At 56.9% G+C, this 18,757-nt stretch overlaps 2 protein-coding genes across 2 annotated transcripts in view; one reads left to right on the plus strand and one right to left on the minus strand.

The window, feature by feature from the left end:
* FADS2 (fatty acid desaturase 2) overlaps positions 1–2,964 on the plus strand; it is a 30,519-nt gene extending 27,555 nt beyond the window's left edge. The window contains exons 6-10 of the mRNA XM_044682010.1: positions 92–189; positions 722–818; positions 1,389–1,468; positions 2,072–2,197; positions 2,724–2,964. Of these exons, the coding sequence (XP_044537945.1) occupies positions 92–189; positions 722–818; positions 1,389–1,468; positions 2,072–2,197; positions 2,724–2,775 (453 nt within the window). The 3' untranslated portion in view covers positions 2,776–2,964. The remainder of the gene's footprint in view (positions 1–91; positions 190–721; positions 819–1,388; positions 1,469–2,071; positions 2,198–2,723) is intronic.
* A 6,417-nt stretch (positions 2,965–9,381) lies between these two features.
* The window catches only part of LOC123252764 (fatty acid desaturase 3-like), a 30,503-nt gene continuing 21,127 nt past the window's right edge, over positions 9,382–18,757 (minus strand). Inside the window, exons 2-11 of the mRNA XM_044682011.1 lie at positions 18,055–18,252; positions 17,341–17,442; positions 15,900–16,022; positions 15,145–15,205; positions 13,444–13,520; positions 12,566–12,663; positions 11,903–11,999; positions 11,023–11,102; positions 10,574–10,699; positions 9,382–9,948 (exon numbers count right to left, since the gene is read on the minus strand). Coding sequence (XP_044537946.1) covers positions 9,897–9,948; positions 10,574–10,699; positions 11,023–11,102; positions 11,903–11,999; positions 12,566–12,663; positions 13,444–13,520; positions 15,145–15,205; positions 15,900–16,022; positions 17,341–17,442; positions 18,055–18,252 — 1,014 coding nt within the window. The 3' untranslated portion in view covers positions 9,382–9,896. The remainder of the gene's footprint in view (positions 9,949–10,573; positions 10,700–11,022; positions 11,103–11,902; positions 12,000–12,565; positions 12,664–13,443; positions 13,521–15,144; positions 15,206–15,899; positions 16,023–17,340; positions 17,443–18,054; positions 18,253–18,757) is intronic.

Consider the following 18,757-nt stretch of genomic DNA (forward strand, 5'->3'; position numbering starts at 1 on the left):
CTCCCTCTCTCTCTCTCTCTCTCTCTCTGTCTCTGTCTCTCCCTCCCTCCCTCTCTCTCTCTGGGATCTAATCTCTTGTCTCCCCTCCTAGGACTTGGCCTGGGCCATCAGTTACTACACGCGCTTCTTCATCACGTACATCCCTTTCTACGGGGTCCTGGGAGCTCTCTGTTTCCTCAACTTTATCAGGTAGCCGTACCGGTTGGTTCTTGCGGACAAGGAACAAAGCTTGTCTCCACTCTACCCCCATCCCAAAGGCTCGCTTCCTTAAGGGCCCCCATGTTCCACGGGGAGCTCAGGGGCCCCAGAAGTCACCCCGGGGGTCCCCTCCCCTTTGCTCTCTTCCTTAGGACCAGACACCTGACTGATGAATGTGAGGGCAGTTCAGGCCAGCACCAAGCCGGCATGTGCAGACTCAAAAGCCCCAGAACTTAGCCTTGACCTCCTGCCAGTGCAGCCTGTGCCCACATGCCCACTGCCCGCTTGTAGCCATGCCCTCTTGGGCATTGAGCCATGTGGGGAAACATCTTCTATTGGCCTAGATTTCCCGAGCCTCCTCCCACACGAGTCACCCGTGGGACCCTGGCGTGAGTGGGTGGCCCCAGGGAGCAGTGAAGGCGCCACCTTCCCTGTGCCCGGGTCGCCAGGCTCTTGGAAGCCCTGAGGGGTCCCTGGGGCTCCAGAGGGGGTAACGGCTGTCCCGGTGGTGTTCCCTCGCCAGGTTCCTGGAGAGTCACTGGTTTGTGTGGGTCACGCAGATGAACCATATCCCCATGGACATCGACCGGGAGAAGTACCAGGACTGGCTCAGCGGCCAGGTGAGGGCTGCGGCCGGGTCGGGGCGTCTCTTCCCTTCCGCCTGCGGAGGACGCGGCTCTCTGGCCGGCCGTCACCGACTCGGACCTCTACCCAAATTTCACCGAGCGGAGGCAAATGGTGCTTCGCCGATGGGGGCTCCCCTATAGCATGTGGGTGGAGCAAGAGGATCTGGGAGCAGAGGGCAGACTCGGGGGGCAGGTCACCCCGACACGGCTTAAAGGCACGCGGCACGCTCTTCCCCAGAAGAGAAGTCGGGGCAGGAATGTCTGGCAGAGGAGGCGGGGGGTCAGGCGGGTTCCGCTTGGCCGCAGAGGGCAGAACCGGGCCTAACAGCAGCACGGGACAAAGAAACAGATGGAGACCAACCGAGAGGGAAATTGTTCCTGAGGGGGGCTGTGGAAAGGGCTCCCCCCAGCGGTAGTGAGCTCCCTGTCCCAGGGGGTCTCCAGGCACGGGTGGGGGGCGCTCTGAGGGGATGCCTTCTGGCCTCTCCCAGCTTGGCTTCTTGGGGATTCTGGCGCTGGGGGGGGGGCTCCCCTCCTCATCCTCAATCCTCCCTCTTCGGGCAGCTGTCGGCCACCTGCAACGTGGAGCAGTCCTTCTTCAACGACTGGTTCAGCGGCCACCTCAACTTCCAGATCGAGCACCAGTGAGTGCGGGCGGCAGCCACGGAGGGCCCGCGGGGGGCGGCGGGGCAGTTCAGGAGAGGTTTAACATTCGGGGGGCCGGGAAGGCCTCCTGGGGGAGGCGGTGCCCGGTCTGAGTCTTAGGAAGCCTGAGATCCTAAGAAGAGGGAGAACATTCCCGGCCTGGGGTGGCACAGCCAGTGCCAACGTGTTCTGGTCTGTGGCTCTGACAGCAGTGCCTGGCACCCGGGGAACGCTTTGTAGGTGCCTCCTGCGTGTACCCACCGGCGTGCCCCGTCACAGCCCGTCACAGGCACAAGGCCGCTGCCACGAGGGGAGAGGAGCAGGCTGGGGGTCCCAGGCGGGCGTGAGGGTCACTGCTTAGGTCCAGGCCCCCTTCTAAGTGTGGGCAGCGGGCTCTGCTCTCTCCTCGGCCCCCCAACAGCCATTCTAAAACGGAGGAGCTCCGCGGAGCCCTCCACAGGGAAGTTCCCTCTGCCGTGCCCTGGCTGGGCACCGGGCTGCCCCCCGGCCCTCTCCCATCACCGGCGCCTCTGCAGGGGGAAGGGGCGGCCCGACGGCCTCCCCCAGGCCTCGCTCACCCCCTCTCCCTGCCCCTCGCGCAGCCTCTTCCCCACCATGCCGCGGCACAATTACCACAAGGTCGCCCCGCTGGTCAAGTCTCTGTGTGCCAAGCACGGCATCCTGTACCAAGAGAAGCCGCTCCTGAGAGCCCTTCTGGACATCGTGGGGTAAGCGACGGCGGGGGCGCTGCTCGGGCTCCCGAGGGTCAGGGGACGGGGAGGGGGCAGCCAGGAAGCCCTGCATTCGAATTCTGACTCTTCAAAGCCTGGGAGACTTCAACTCCCACGTTTTAGAGATGGGGAGAGTGAGGCCCATCGAGGTGAAGGGACGAGAGCTGGGCCTCAGACTCCAAGCTGGCACACCCCGTGCTGCCCACCTCGTGTGAATTTGGGCCCTGATTCCCCTCCTCTATAAAGGAATGGGGTGGATGGGGAGAACCCGGGGCTTAGGTCAGAAGGACCCGAGTTCCTATCCCACATCTGCTGCTCACTCACTGGCTGGCCCTCAGAGGAGCCGAGTTCAAATCCTCATTCTGCCACCTGTAACTTGGATGTATAATTACAACAAATGACTTTCCCCCTCTCTGGGCCTCAGTTTCCCCATCTATAACATGAGAATGTTGGCCTAGAAGCACTCTAAGGTTCCTCCCAGCTTTAAGTCTCTGACCCTGAAAGCCTCCTCTTCCCCCCACAGGTCCTTGAAGAAGTCGGGAGATCTCTGGTTGGACGCTTACCTCCACAAATGAAGCCACCCCTTAGGGCACCGTGGGGAGGGGAGGTGGGGGGCTGAGCAGCCCCGTAGGGTTAGAGGACCTCGAGCTCCTCCAGAGGCTGCAGGGCCATTTCAGGAAAGCCCCCTCGGACATCTCCTTTCTCTCCGTCTGTCTCCCTTCTTTCCTTTCCTCTCCTTCCCTCCTCCCATCTCTGTCTCTAACTCTCTGTCTCTCCCCCTCCCACCCTCTTTTTCCCTCCCTCTCTCTGCCTGTCTCTCTGTCCCTCCCTCCCTCTCTGTCTCTGTCTCTGTCTGTCTCTGTCTCTGTCTGTCTCTCTCTGTGACTCTCTCTGTCTTTCTCCGTCTCTCTGTCTCTGTCTGCCTGTCTGTCTCTCTGTTTCTCTGTCTCTCTCCCTCTCTCCCTTTGTCTCTGTCTGTCTGTCTCTGTCTCTCTCTGTGTCTCTGTCTTTCACTGTCTGTCTCTCTCCCTCTGTCTGCCTGTCTGTCTCTCTGTTTCTCTCTCTCTCCCTCTCTCCCTTTGTCTCTGTCTGTCTGTGTCTCTGTGTCTCTGTTTTTCTCTGTCTGTCTCTCTCCCTCTCTCCCTCTCTCCCTCTGTCTCTGTCTGTCTGTCTCTCTCTGTCTCTCTGTGTCTCTGTTTTTCTCTGTCTGTCTCTCTCCCTCTCTCCCTCTGTCTCTGTCTGTCTGTCTGTCTCTGTCTCTCTGCTCTGTTTCTCCCCGACCCTCCTGCTCCTTCTCTCTCCCTCTCTCTTCTCTGCTTCTCTCCTCTTCTTTCTTTCTCTCTTCAGAGCACAATTTCCTGGCACCTGGCAATGGCTGATCTGGCTGGGTTCTTATCAGGGGATGGGGGTGGCGTGGTTGGGAGATGGAACGGGCCCTCTTGGTTGGTGGAGTTGCTAGGATCCGAGCCTAAATGTCGAGTCTCACTCCTCATCACGTGGCCAAATCTAGCTTCTGTTTCTGGCCTTCACATAACAGCCTGCCCTCCCTCTTCATCCTGCCATGAGTCCCAAGCTCTCTCTTCCCCAAGGGAAAGAAAGAGATGGGGCTGTGTTGTCTTCGACATCCACCCTCAGCCCCTGCCTGTCATCTCTGCCAGCCGCTGGTCCAGCCTCTGGGCCTCAGACCCACTCTTTGGGGCCTTCCTCACCAGGCTTTCCTTGGAGGAGAGGCCCCGGCCCCCTGGCCATTTCACACTCCTGAACAGCTCACAAACTGCCCTCTGATTTGTCCTGAGATGCGATTCCTTCTTAGGACCAGAGCTTTGGGGCCTCCCTCAGAGGATCAGCCCGAGGTGGTGGGAAGGGACTCTGGCTGTGCTATCAGGAGACCTGGGTTCAAATCCCATCCCTGCTTCTCCCTTGGGCAATCTTTGGGCTTCACTTCCCGCCTCTGTCCCTTCAAACGAGGGGCTCAGAGCAGACGGCCTTCCGAGGTGCCCTCGATGCCGAGACCCTGCGGCCTCTGGCCAGCTCGGCCCGTCTTCCCCTTAGATAGCGCAGCCCCCTTTTACAGAGGGGGAAAGTGAGGCCGAGAAGGGAGCGGGACTGGCCCGAGATCCCACCGGCGGGCTCCCGCGTTCTCTGGCCCCGCAGGGAGCCCGTGCTGTCTCCTAGACCGAACTGCCTTCTCTTTGGAGGAACAACGGCCGGCCTCGTGCCACCTGTCTCAGCACACCTCGCAGCGGCCTTAAGATTCCACAAGGAAATTCTCCTTTTTGGACCCAGACGCCGGGAGGGGCTCCTTTGGAGGGGGAGGCTGGAGCCCGGAGATTCCCTCAGATCCTGGGGGGGGGGGTGGCTGGACAATCCCTTTGGCCACTCTTGCACGTCCAGCACAAACCACGCCAGGGTGTGATTTTTAGACTCCCCCCCCCCCCTTTCTGAGGCCTGTTTTGGTCTCTGTAAAATGAAGGTGTTGGCCTGGACGTCCTCCAAGCTCCCTCCCGTTGCCAGGATCCAGGATCTCCCTTTTTGGGGAGCACCAGCACGGCCCACCTCCTCTCACGGGCCCTTCTTCCAGCCTTGGTGTATCTAGCCTCCCTGGCCCACCTCTCCTTGGGTCTGGGAGGTGTTGGGAGCCCGGAGAGACCCCAGGAAATGTCCTCTATGATTCGGAGGCCGGGCCCTCTTAGAGCGAAGGCGCAGCTTCCAGCCTTGGGCCTCAGGAAGTCCCTGGCGATGCCTGTCGGGATGGTGGGGTGGGCAGAGTACCGGGTGAAGAGCCGAGGCTCACCCTATGGAGAAGATCCAGGAGATGAGGCCGGAGGGAGCCTCCGCTGCCCTTTCTGCCCCTCCCCGGGCCAGGTAGGCTTTTTGCCGGTCCTGCAGCCGCTGCCCCCTGAGCTTGAGAAATGCCCGATTCTTGTTGCCACCCCAGAACAGGATGTGTGAGACTCTCAGACTTCTGCCTGATGAGGCCCTCTGAGGGCTCTTCATCCCTTCATTATCTGGGCTGATAACTACTTTCAGACTGAACACACGTTCGATTTAGCTGGTCACGTCTCTGGGCCCCCGACTCCAAAGCAGGTGATGGTTAGAAGTAGTCACGGTCCGTAGCACTCCCTTTAAAAGTCTTCGGTGGAATAGAATGTGTGCCGTCGTCAACGTAGTGGTCCTTGGCTCTCCCGGGAAAATGGTCCTTCCCCGGGGCCCAGCCCCCTTCCCAATGCCCCTGAGCTGCCTAGAGGGGGCCAGGCTGGTCAGAGATGGCAGCCTGGAGGGGAGCCCTTGCTTGTGAGTCTCGAGTGCCAGAGGTGGCAGAGGAGAGGCCCCCAAGACCTGGGGGTTCGGAGGATGAGAGGGGAAGGGACCCAGAGAAATGATGGAAGATTGGGAAGGAGAAAGGGCCCCGTCAGAGCCCAGGGCTCAGCCCCCTGGTCCCAGCGGGCACCATCACCTGGCCCTGCTGCCCTCCAAATCTGGGGGAATTTGAAGCCGCGTCTCCAACCTAACCTACTAACAGATTTGTTCTTCCTGCGGGAATGAGGACGGCGATGCTTTCGGGGTCACAGCCGACGAGGGGGAGACGTTCCTCTGTCTTAGTCCCAAATCCCCAGCCCTCCCTCCCTGGGCTGTTGGCAGTTCTGAACTGAATGTTCCTGACATTTCAAGGGACCTTTCCTGACCCCCTTCCCCATCCCTTTCCCCCCGGAGGCTGCATTCCTGGGGAACAGAACTTGATTTAATGACTCGCCATCCCTCTCCCCCCCTTTCAATGTTTGGGAACCAATGAAGGCCCATTTTGTTCTGCTGTTCTTGTTACTCAATAAAAATCGACCTTTTGTGTTAAGCCCAGGTCTGCGGGTGATGTGTAACCTCTGGGAATCCGGCCCACCGCTGGGGCCGTGACCCGGCCTGCTCTGGACCCACACGAGGAGGACAGAGTGTCCTGGAGGCTGGCCGGCCCTCCTAGCTGACCCCGGGAGGGTGGTCGGCCTTGGGACGAGTCCGGCACCTCCCATGGAGGCTGTCAGGAATGTCTGGAGCGTCTTGTCCGAGGGGGAGCCTTGGGGTAGGAAGCGGCAGAGAGACAGGGCCAGGGTCTGAATGCCAATTCTGGCCCCTTAGTACCTATGTGACCTTGGAGAAGTCACTTCAGAACCCTCGGGGCCTCCCTAAAAGGGGCTCTTGGGGTGCCAGAGGGCCTTGAGGCCCTTTCCACCTCCCAGCCCAAATCTTGGCTCCCCCTTCTAAGCCTGGCTGCTTCTCCTGCCACTCCCTCGATGCCCAGGGCAGGCTGGAGGAGTGGGTGGCCCTCTGCCCCGGACGCCTGGCCATCACCTCTTTTCTCATGTCCATTCCATCCTGCCCCTTCATTGGCTCCCACTCTGGCCTCCCCAGTTCTTAACTTCTGAGACCCCTGAGACCCCAACCACCCCAGAGGGGCCTACCGTGGGTGCAGTGGGCCCATCCCTGTCCCTGCTGTCTGAATTCCTCATTAGGACCTTGCCTTGGATTAATCCAAGACTTCCTGTGGGGACCCCTCGTTGAGGAGGATCGCCCCCAGGGGAGACATCTGGGATCCTGGGCACTAAACTAGTGCTAAAGCTCCATCAGCAATGATGGAGGAGGGGGCAACTAGACAGCTTCGTGGATGGAGAACCAGGCCTAGGGAGAGAAAGTCCTGGGTTCAAGTTTGGCCTCGGGCACTTCTCAGCTGAGTGACCCTGAGCAAGTCCTTTAACCACCATTATCTAGCCTTTACTGCTCTTCTGCCTCGGAACCAATGCACGGCATTGATTCCAAGACAGAAGGTCCAGGGTCCAGACCAGGCTCCGCGTGAGGCTGAGTCCGGGGGAAAGAGTCGTCTCCCCGGCTGCCAGCAGCCAGGGCAGGACAGAGAGGCTGGGGAGCTGGGCTTTGGACAGCCAGGCCGTGCCCTCAGCTTTCCCAGATCGGGACCTCAAGGAACAACAGCGTCCCATCTGGTGATGGCAAGGTCGAGGCTGCCCCTGTCCTGGAAGCCGGTCCTCCTGCCACTTCCCCCTCTGGATGAGTTTGCAGTGTGGTGGGAGGACTAAGATCTGTGCCCAAGTAGCTCCCGGGCCAGGGAGGACGTGCCAGCGCCCATCAGGAGGTGCCCTCGTACTCTGGGAGCTCAGGGCAGCCCCCTCAGGACCAGCCACTGCTAGAGGCATCTTGGGAAACCTGGAGCAAGAAGGGCAGGCTGGACATGGGATGGCACAGCCTGGCAGCCAGATGTGGCCTTGGGCCCCTCAGCCAGTTTGTGGCAGAAGCTGCCCGGGCTTGGGAAGGCAGAAGGCTGGGCATGGCTCCTTGAGAGATGAGCCCCCCTTGGGAGCACCATTCATCTCTCTTCCTAAAGGAGTCTTTTTCTGGTGCCCCCAAGAACCAGTGGCCTTCTCCCTTACGTTATGTCCATGGCTTCTCCCCTCCTAGAACTGTGACTCAGAATCCTTTCATTTTGGGGGTCATTGTATCCCCATTGCCCAGTGTGGGACCCGGCACACAGTAGGTGCTTAATAAAAGCTTGATTGCTGATGGCAGATGCTATGCTTGGGGAACCAACTCTTCCCTATTGACCCGTACAAAGAACTTCAGTCTCCTTCTGCCTCCTTTCCCGTCCCTCGTCTGGCCGCCATCTGCCTTTAGTGGCCGCCTGGTCCCGTCTCCCTCTGTAATCCGGCTCCTCTCTTTGCTTCTCTGCTCGTTCATTCAGTCAGTCACTCATTCATTCATCCAACAAGTAGTCCCTGCCTGCCAGGCGCCAAGCACAGCACTAAGGGGAGAGAGTCAAAAATGAAAACAGACGCTGCCGTCCAGGAGCTTCCACTCCAGAACCAGCCGGAGGGGGCACCTGCCCAGATAAGTCAATGGAGTCACGGGGTGCATCGGCCTGCTGTGGGAAGGCTAATGGAGCCTCTACGGAAGTGAGGGGTGGCCATGGGGGCAGTTTAGGCAAATGGGTCAGACAGAGCTGGCGATGCCCAGGGGAGGCCACTGTTGCTTTGGGCCTCTGCGACATCTTTCTGTGTCTCTTTGTCTCCCTCCAGAGGGCACGTTGGGCTTTGTCGGGCAAGGCCACCCTGGCCTTAAGCTGGCATCCCTGGCACTCTGAGGCCAGCCATTCCATGCCTCGGGCCACAAAGGTGGCCACCAACCTGTGGGTTTTATATGTACCAGGCTGGCCGGCTCGCCCCCTTCCCTGTGTCTGAGATCCCACCATTCCAGGATTCATTTCCTAGAGGCTCTGAAGGTCTTTTCAGGCTCCCAAATTTATGTTCAAGTGCAGGGTGCCCAGGGAGGGGAGGACCCAGACTGGCCAGCCACTACGTGAGGGGCTCACGGATGGCTGAGAGCCAGCCAGGGCCCTGGGGCGGGGAGGGAAGGAAGGAGAGGCAGCTCAGGAGCGACCTGGCATTTCGGGGGCCACAGAAGAGGGGCCCGGTGCCCACTCATCCCAGAAGATGCTGGGGCAGCAGGGGACTCACTTCGCATCTCCCCTTCCTCTCTGGGCCAGTGCTGTCGGGGGCAGGGAGGCAGGTAAGCCAAGCTGCCGTGGTTGGCCCTAAGCAGCCTTGCCTTTTGACCCATGCCCACCTGCGTTCTGCCTGGACTTTAGGATCGAGGCTGACCAAACTGGGTGAGGACAGGCAGTAGCCTGGAACGGCAGGAAGAGCTCTGACCCAGCAGTCAGAGGACCTGGATTCAAATCCTACCTCTGGCTCTTACTTATCTCAGTTTCCTCAACTGTAAAGTGAGGAGCGTTGGACTAGCTGATTTAGGAGATCCTTTCTGACTCCAGATCCCTTTAAAGCATAGAACAGCAGAAGCATTAGAGACAAAGTGGGGGTTGGGGGTGGAAGGCGGGGATGGGAATAAGAAACCACACACACGTGCCCGCACACACGCACGCACGCACACATGCCAGGACCATAGACATTTTTAAGCTAGACGGGTCTCCAGAAGCCTTCTAGTCCTACTCTCCCACTTTACAGTTGGGGAAACTGAGGCCCTGGGAGGATGATTGGCTCAAAGCCCCACAGAGAGTCTGGGGTAGAGACAGGATTTAACCCCAACCCTCTCCCCCACTCCAGGCTCCCTGCCGCCACAGCCCACGCCAAGAGGATTCGCTCAATGCACGAGTGACCAGAGCTGGGTCCAGTTTCTGGGTGTGTTTTTAATCACGAAGCTACAGTGCAGGGGCCCGAGGCTGGCAGGAGTCGAAGGGAGAAGCAGAGAGCAGATCAGAGAAGGTCTCTGCCGCGGGTGCTCCCACGGACTGGCCCTGAGCCTGGCACGAGCCCTGGGATCCCTCCAGGCGGGGCCTGCGGCTTCAGGGCCAGAAAAGACCCAGGTGGGCCCAGGGCACCGAAGGCCCCAGAGGAGACACCCAAGTCTGGAGGAAGCTTTCTGGGCTGGCCCTGAGGGAAAAGCGGGCGCCAGCGATGCCAGGGCTGAGAGATGCCGTCTTCAAAGGACTCGGGCCACGGCCTTCCCGGCTCACAGCCTCCTCCCTCAACTCCCCCAAAGCAGCTGCCAAGAGCCTGACAGAGCTGGGGTGCCTCAGGGGGTTCAGGGTCAGGCCACGCTGAGGGGGGCTGGCCAGTCTCTCCGTGTGCACATGGGGCTGGATATGCCCACCTCCCCGGGCCCGCTCACTGCCTAGGCAGCGTCATTGATGGAGGTACGCCTCGAGCCAAGCATCGCCAGACTTCTTCAGGGACCTGTGCAGAAGGAAGGGACATCCACCCAGTGGAGGGCATTTGGACCAGCAGGCGGCCATGCCTGGAGACCTCACCTTCCCTGTGACGGCTCAGAATCGGGGATGGCCCTGGCACAAAGGGCGACTGACCAGCCCACTAGGGTCCGCTGGCCTTGGCCTGAGCAATACGGAGTCACAGAGAAAGCAAGAGCGGAGGCTGGGAGATCTGGGTTCTAACTCAGCCCTTCCAGCCAGCTGTGGGAGCCGAGACAAGTCTTTGGGTTCCTCCTCTGGAAAAGGAGCCTCTGCCAGCCCTGCGAGGCAGCCCGCCCTGCTCTTTGAAGGCCCCGATGGGTCAGAGAGCACCTCTGGACACCCAGCCTGCCCGCCCTGCTCCGTACCTCACCCCCAGCCCAAGCACGGCTCCCAGTTCTCTCCCTGGGGCTAAAGAACACGTCTGGTCCCCCCGTCTGCTCCCCAAGACCCTTTAGATGCAGCAATCGCCTCCCCCAAATCAGGAACAAGCATGAGAAGGCCTTCGGGGAGGTAGAGAACAGGCCGGGGCCCCCCTGACCCTCCCGAGGGCCGCCAGCACCTCCTCTCCCCTCTCCCCCTGCTCAGGGCTCCGCACACAGTAGGCAGCTTACCTGACGATGTCCACCAGGGCCTTCAGGAAAGGCTTCACCTCGTAGCTGAGCCCGTGCTTGGCACACAGAGACTTGACCAGCGGGGCGACCTTGTGGTAATTGTGCCGCGGCATGGTGGGGAAGAGGCTGGAAAAAACGGGGAGAGGAGGCTTGAGAGGCCGGGGGGACGAGGGGACCTTGGGCAGGGCCCTGGGAACCTTCTTGGGCCTCAGTTTCCTCATCTGTAAAATGAGGAGGTCAGGCTTGATGGCCTCTGAGGTCCCTCCCAGCACCAGAGCGAGGACCCCCAGAGCCCGTCTGCCCTCCTCTCCTGGCCGCCCTCCCTCCACTTCTGCTGGGACCCAGCGGGCAGAGAGCGAAGGTGCCATCTGGCCCAGCTTCCAGACGCCAGAGCCATCGCTCTGCCCTCACGCCTGGCCCTCCCCAGCCCAGCCCGGACCCCCACTCACTGGTGCTCGATCTGGAAGTTGAGGTGGCCACTGAACCAGTCGTTAAAGAGGGACTGCTCCACGTTGCAGGTGGCTTCCAGCTGTAGGGAGGACCCAGGGGCGGGAAAGTCAGGCACAGCCCCAGATTCAGAGGCTCGGGGTCTGGGTTCTAATGCTGCCCTCGTCCCTTTCTATCTGGCTATGTTACCTCCCCCCTCTCAGCCTCAGTTTCTTCATCTGGAAAATGGGGATAATTTTATTATTCTTTCACTACCTAACTCATAACTGGGAGGAAAGTGTTCAGTGACAGCCGCCAGGTGGCGCAGTGGATGGAGCCAAGAATCCCCGGTTTCTATCCAGCCAGATCGGACATCCGTTCTTATTAGACAGTTTTTTCCTGGGGGACCCTGGACAGGTCATAGCTTACAACTATAGCTACATAAATGCACACATATGCAAATTATAGGCTTCTCTCTCTCTCCGCCTCCCTCTCTGTTTCCCTCTCTCTGTCTCTCTCTATCTCTGTCTCTGTCTCTGTCTCTGTCTCTCTGTCTCTCTGTCTCCGTCTTTGTCTCTCTCTGTCTCTCTGTCTGTCTGTCTCTGTCTCTGTCTCTCTCCGTCTCTCTCTGTCTCTGTCTCTGTCTCTCCGTCTCTCTCTCTGTTTCTCTCTGTCTCCGTCTCTGTCTCTGTCTCTCCCCCAGCCTTACAATGGTATTACTTTTAATAAAAGTTTGAGCTTTAACCAAAGGCCGCCGGCCACTTGTCCAAGGTCCAGGGTGCTTCGGAAATATGAAAGACTCAGTAAGAGTCCCCTGCCTCCCCCTCCCCCCCCCCGGCCCCGCCCTCGGACCCTCAGACCCGCTCACCTCCCGGATCTCCACCCCAAGCACTGCTCACTCACCTGCGCGCTGACCCAGTCTCGGTGTTTCTCGCTGCCGATGTCTTTGGGAATGTGATTCATCTGGGTGACCCACACGAACCAGTGACTCTCCAGGACCCTGGAGAGGGGGCGAAATGGGCGGTGCCCTGCTGAGCTCGCGGGGGACGCCCCCAATGGGGAAGTCAGCTGAGTAAGGACGGCGGGGCCACGGGCCGGAGTGCCTCGAGCCCCCTGCGGTGGCCCGCGCCCTGCGGTCCAAGGGGCTCCATCCCCAGGGGTAGGAGGCTGCCTTAGGGGCCCGGAGATGGAGCTGCTCTTGTTTACTCCGCCTGTGGCCCATTTGTGCCTACTTACATGCAGGAAGTTCCCGCCTTAGACAATGAGCCCTTTGCGGGCAGGGGCTGCCCGTGCGCCTTTCTCTGTATCCCTGGCGCCCAGTCAGCTTTAATAAATGCACGTTCAAGGGTTCCAACCTGGCCTCAGTCCCTTTTTAGCGGAGGGACCCTAGCCACGTCACTTAACCCCCTTTGCCTAGCCCTGACTTCTCTTCTGCCTTGGCTGGACCAGAAAGGCTTATAAAGAAAGAAATGCAGGTTCAATGCTGGCCTGAATGAATGAATGAATGAATGAATGAATGAATGAATGAATGTGTGAAGCCAACTCAGCGGTCTGGCCAGTTCATACCTGACAGAGGCGAAGAGGAGCAGGGTCCCTGGGATACCGTAGAAGGGCGCGTAGAAGGAGAAGAAACGGATGTAAAAACTGATGGCCCAGACCAAGTCCTAGGGAGATGGAGAGGCGATTGGGACATTCAGGGCCCTCATCTATGTCTTTCCCCCTTATGGCTCTCTCAGGGGAGAGCTCCAAACTGAACATAGAATGGGGGAGGAGTAACCCAGGGAAGGAGAACAAACGAATGAATGAATGGATGGATGGATGGATGAATGAATGAGGCAGGGGAAAGGGAGCCCATCCTTCCTGATTCCCATTCAGTTCAACTCCAGAACAGCTGGGTGAGTCACCTCTTGTCTCCTTTGTTCCCAGGACTGTTCTTGATGTCTGAGACTGTCTTTATCTCTTCTTGTCACCTCTCTGAGTGTCTTTTTTCTCTCTCTTACATATTTGTGAATGTACATACACACACACACACACACACACACACACACACGCCTCTTTCAAGAGGGCTCCCTCCACCATCCTTCTCCCACACTCCCACACTAACTTCTTCTCCTCCTTCTCCTTCTCCTTCTCCTTCTCCTTCTCCTTCTCCTCCTCCTCCTTCTCTCTCTCTCCTTCCCTCTCTGTCTCTCTCTTTCTGTCTCTTTCTCTGTCTCTGTCTCTGTCTCTCTCTTTCTCTGTCCCTCTTTCTCTCTGACTGTCTCTGTCTCTGTCTGTCTGTCTGTCACACACACACACACACACACACACACACACACACACACACACACACACACACACACACACACCTTTGCAGAGGGTTCTCTCCTCTGTCTCTTTCCCCCCTTACAGTCGATCTCCTCCCTCACACCTTCCCTGAGGACCACCCCCAGCCCATCACTCACCGCCCACTTCATGCACACCAGCATGTATGCCAGGTTTTCCACCTCAAAGTTCACCAGGGTGAGGAGGGGTGGCCCAACTGTGGGGGAAGAGCAGGGACTATGAGCAGGGGAGGGGCTTCTCACCCCATTCCAGGACTTAGTGGGAAGATGGCTAAGCTGACCAGATGCTTAGGGGGTACCCAGGGAAAAGGCTGAGGTGAGGAATCAGAAACTCCCAAATCCAGAACTGGAAGAGACCTCCTGGGGCATAGAATCTAACAGTCACACTTTACAGATGAGGAAACTGAGGCCTAGGGAAGTTAGCTTGAAGGTTATTGGAAAGAAGCCCAAGTTCCTCTCTTAAGGAAAGCACAAAAGGCCACCTTGGAGGTGCTGGAACATAGAACCAAGAACCAGGAGAACCTTATCTAGCCTGACCCATTCTTTCAAATCTCATGTTCTAGTCTTAGATTCTGGAACCCCTGGATTTGAATCTCCACATGAGCCAGTTAAGGAGAATAAGGTGCTGCCAGGCCTGGAAAGGGTGGCCAGGGAAGTGGTGTCTTGGGGCGTGGGAGAGCCAGGCTTCAGTAAGAGTTAGTAAGTAGATGGAAGGAGTAGAAGGGGACAAGATCTAGGCTGAAGGGGAGGTTGATGCCTATGGAAGAGCTATTCCAGAGGGCACAGTGGAAAAGGCAGGCAGCATTCTGTGGGACTTTAGAGAGATGTGAGGGGGATGAGAATCATCATCATCATCATCATCATTATCATTATCATCATCATCATCATCATCATTATCATCATCATCAAAGGACAGGAAGTGAGGGATTTTTTTAACCCCTCATGTTCCATCTTAGCATCAATACTGTGTATTGGTTCCAAGGCAGAAGAGTGGTAAGGGTAGGCAATGGGGGGGGGGGAGTCAAGTGACTTGCCCAGGGTCACACAGCTAGAAAGTGTCTGAGGCTAGATTTGAACCCAGGACCTCCTATCTGTAGGCCTGGCTCTCAATCTATTGAGCCACCCAGCTGCCCCTAGTAATGCTATTTCAGTATTACACCCATCTGGTCATCCTCCAGTTTATCAACACCCTTCTCAATTTGTGGTCTCCAGAACTGAACACGATCCTCCAGGTAAGGTCTGACCAGAGTAGAGTCCACTGACTATTTGAGCTTGTGGCCCACTAAAGCCCTCAGATCTTTTTCAGAATGGCTGCTATCTAACCATCCTGCCCCTTTTTCTACTTGTGAAGTCGATTTTTTTTCTACTCAAGAACAAATCTACATTTATTCTTATGAGTTTTGTCTTATTAAATTAAGCCTGATGCTTGGACCTGGAGTTCAAATCTGACATCAATACTTGCTAGCTATGTGACCCTGAGCAAGTCACTTCACTTCTACCCATTTCCTCAGTTCCTCACCTGTAAAATATGAAATTGCGAAATAATAATAGCAGTTGCCTCCCAGTTGTTGTGAAGATCAGATGAGGACATCTTTATAAAGCTCTTAGCACGGTTCTTGGCACCTAGTCAGTACGTGTTTCCTCCCCTCCCCTCCCCTTCCTCCACCCTTTCTTGGACCCTGACTCTGCCAGCCACCGTAGTAAGTCTCTGAGTTACCCACCCAGCCGGTGATCAGGCCACATCTTCCTTTAGCCAGGCCCGTCTAGCCCCAGGGTCCTAGGAAGGTGGGCGGGAGAGCCCTGGGGAGCCAGAGTACTCACTCAGGAAGAAATACTGGTGTTGATGGTTGTAGGGGAGGTACCGCCGCTTCTTCTTGCCATACTGGAGGAGGAGGAGAAAGAGGAGAGCTGGGTGAGGAGGGAAGAACAGCTGGGCCTCCTGGGAACGTGGGCCCTTGTTTCTGTGGCTCCGGTGATAAAATCCCCCCAGTGGAAGCTGCGTTGGTCGTGTGGCGGCCAGAACGGGGGGCGGCCTGTCTCCGGTCCACATGTGGCCCCCCCTTTCTTTCCAAGCTGGTCAGCAGGACCTCCCGCCTGGCTTATTTTTCTCCTGACGAGGATGGGGCTGAGAAGGACCCCTACTCTCACCTTCACGTGCCTCGGATGGCCAGAGAGCGGAAGTCCAGGCCGTGGCCTGACTCAGGGGTGCTGAGCATGGCTGGGGTTTGACCGGGCTTGGGGAGACTGTCTATGTCCAGGATTAAGAGGCCTGGACAGTGGTTGGGCCCAGGGGGGCCAGTCGATGTTCAGTGTCAAGAAGTCCTGCCCGTGTCTGGGCTCTGGAATGGAACAGACACTCCCTGGGACTCTCTTCCCAACCCCAAACCTCCGTCCTGTGCTCTCGGCCCTGAGCTAATGTATCTCCAGCTGGTGAGCCCTGGTGAGCCTCCAGCCCTGGCCCGGCTCTTCATCTGGGCTCGGAGGATTGCGAAGGCCACAGAGCTGAGCTGTGTCTCCTTCCGCTCTGTCCCACCAAAGGCTCAAACGCCACCCTGGATGGCACGGGGTGCCCATACCTCCACCGATGACTCTCCCAGGAGAAAAACGGGGGCCACCGTCACGTCTGGGTCCTTGTGGAAGACATTAGGCTTGGCGTGGTGCTGGAAGTGACGGAAGTTCCACCAGTGGGCTGAGAAGCCCTGGAGAACAGAAAGGGGAGGCGAGGTCAAGTTCAGGGCACAAAGGACACTAGTGGGGGGTATGGAATGGAAGCGGCCAGGACCGGAAGGGCCCTCTCCGACCTCGTGCTCCAAAACCACCAGACAAGAAGATCAAGTGAGCTCATGGTTGGATACCCAACCCCAAGCCAGCCAGGGACATCCCCAAAGGCCGGGCCAGGAGGTCAGAAAGTCCAGGGGCTCGTCTCCCCTGCCATCCATCCTCTCTCCAGGAAAAGATGCATCAAGGAGCAAGTCCCCCTCAAGCAGAGATGGAGCCTTGGCATTCAATTATAGAATTGTCAGATGTCAGAGGAGCAGGAACTACAGAGCAGAACATAAAGGGTTAGAACTGGGAGGGACCTTAGAACAGAGAATGTTCAAGACGGGAGCTAACTTAGGTCCACGATAGAAGGAACCTTAGAACACAGAATGTTACAAGTAGAAGGGTTCTTAGAACATAAAATATTAGTGCTAGGAAAGACCTTAGAACAAAGAACAGAATGTATAAGCTAGAAAGGACCTTAGAACATAGAATATTAGAGCTAGGAAAGACCTTAGAACATAGAATATTAGAGCTAGGAAAGACCTTAGAACATAGAATATTAGAGCTAGGAAAGACCTTAGAACAAAGAATATTAGAACTAGGAAAGACCTTAGAACAAAGAACACAGAATGTATGAGGTGGAAAGGACCTCAGAACATAGAATGTTACAAGTAGAAGGGCTCTTAGAACATAGGATATTAGAAGTAGAAAAGATCTTAGAACAAAGAACAGAATGTATAAGCTAGAAGGGACCTTAGAACATAGAATATTAGATCTAGGAAATAGAACAAAGAATATTAGAACTAGGAAAGACCTTAGAACAAAGAACAGAATGTATAAGCTAGAAGGGACTTTAGAACATAAATATTAGAGCTAGGAAAGACCTTAGAACAAAGAACAGAATGTATGAGCTGGAAGAGGCCTTGGAATACAGAATAAAGAATGGTGGAGCTTAGAACAAATAACGAGCTCAGAAGATGGATTTAGATTTGGACCTGAATGGTCCATCCAGACCCAGACCCCCTCATTTTCCAGATAAGGATGTGAGGCCCAGAAAGGAGAGCTGAGTTGGCTGACGCTCCTAATGAGTTAGTGGTGCAGCTGGGTCTCCCCAAGAGGCTTCTGAATATGTAGGTGCGGGGTTCTCTCTCCTCTACCCAGCTGCCACCCCAAGCTCCAAAGTAAGGGAACTTTGGCTTCCGTGAGGGAAGGAGAAATAGGTCTACTACCCCCCACCACACACACAAGCCTCACCTTCAGCTGTCCCATCACAAACTGCTGGGCCACATAGTTCCACCTGGACTTCTTGAAGACCGAGACATGTCCAAGGTCATGCTGCAGACACCAGCTCTGAGCCTGGGGAGAGATGGCAGAGAGGCAGCCCAAAAGGGTTGGGGAGAAGGGAAGAAGTGGACCTGGTTCAGGATCCCATCTATTGGATTCAATTAGAAAACCATTTGGAAGCCCCTTCAGTGTGGTAGGCCCTGTCCCTCGGGTCCCCAAAGACAAATGAAAACATTCCCGTCTTCAGAGACTCTTAAAGGAGTGAAGAGGAAGGTGGCATACAGAAACCTAGACATGATATGAGGTAGAGAACACTGACTAATCAGGAGGAGGAAGAAGGAGGCCCTATAGATAGTCTGAATGCAGGGAGGGCCCCCCGCTTCAAGGCCACCTCGACTCACACAAAATAAAGGGGTGGGAGGAAGGGAAGCAGGAGGCTCTCCCCTGGGACAGAGCTCCATGTGTAGTCCCTCTCCCCCCTCCCACCCGCTGCACTTTTTCTGCTTGGCAAAAATTTGGCAAAAGCACAAAACGGTAAGATGGCTGATCCATCTGTTGAGGAAGATGGCGGCCCCCTTTCAGGCAGCCACATTGCAATTATCGGCCAAATGGCAGCCAGCTGTGGGGCTTAAGCAGACTCCCAGGGTCCGTGACCCCTCTGGGCCCTGACCTGGCAGGGCTCACCTGGGAGATGGCCAGGACCACAGCAGCGAGGATGGTGGGGACCCAGCCAGTGCCCAGGAAGTAGACCACCAGCCAGGCAAGCCCCTCCATGAGCAGGATGTGGCCCACCACCAGGGAGAAGAACTTAGGGTCAGCCTCAAACAGCTTCATGTCTTTAGCAGCCCTGCGCAGGGCACGGAAGTCCTTAATCAGCTGCTCCTGGTGGGGAGAGAAAAGGGGTGAGCCTGGCCCCACCCCCTCAGACCCGCCCCTGGGCCCCAGCCCTAAGCTCCCTACCTCCTGGGGTGCCCCGAAAATGCCTCTTGCAGAGTCTGGCCTAGGGAGCCCGGGCTGTCCCTTTCCTACAGCAGCCCCTTCCCTCCATTCAGGAAAAGGCTGTATCTATGGCCAGAGCTCCTGGGTTCTTCGTTTGCCTCTGACTCTTACTACCTTTATAATTTTGGGCAAATTCCTTAACCCAGCCAGGCCTCAATTTCCTTATTTAGAAAATGTGAGCACTGGGGCAGCACAGTGGGCAGAGCACCAGTCCTGGAAGGTCAAGATCAGGGTTCAAATCTGGCCTCAGATACTTCCTAGCTATGTGATCCCAGGTAAGTCACTTAACCCAAACTGTCTAGTCCTTGCTAGAATTGATATTAAGACAGAAAGGAAAGGAAGGAAGAAAAAAAGGAAGGAAAGAAGGAAGGAAGGAAGGAAGGAAGGA

The sequence above is a fragment of the Gracilinanus agilis genome, chromosome 6, assembly GCF_016433145.1.
Source record: "Gracilinanus agilis isolate LMUSP501 chromosome 6, AgileGrace, whole genome shotgun sequence".
Lineage (NCBI taxonomy): Eukaryota > Metazoa > Chordata > Mammalia > Didelphimorphia > Didelphidae > Gracilinanus > Gracilinanus agilis.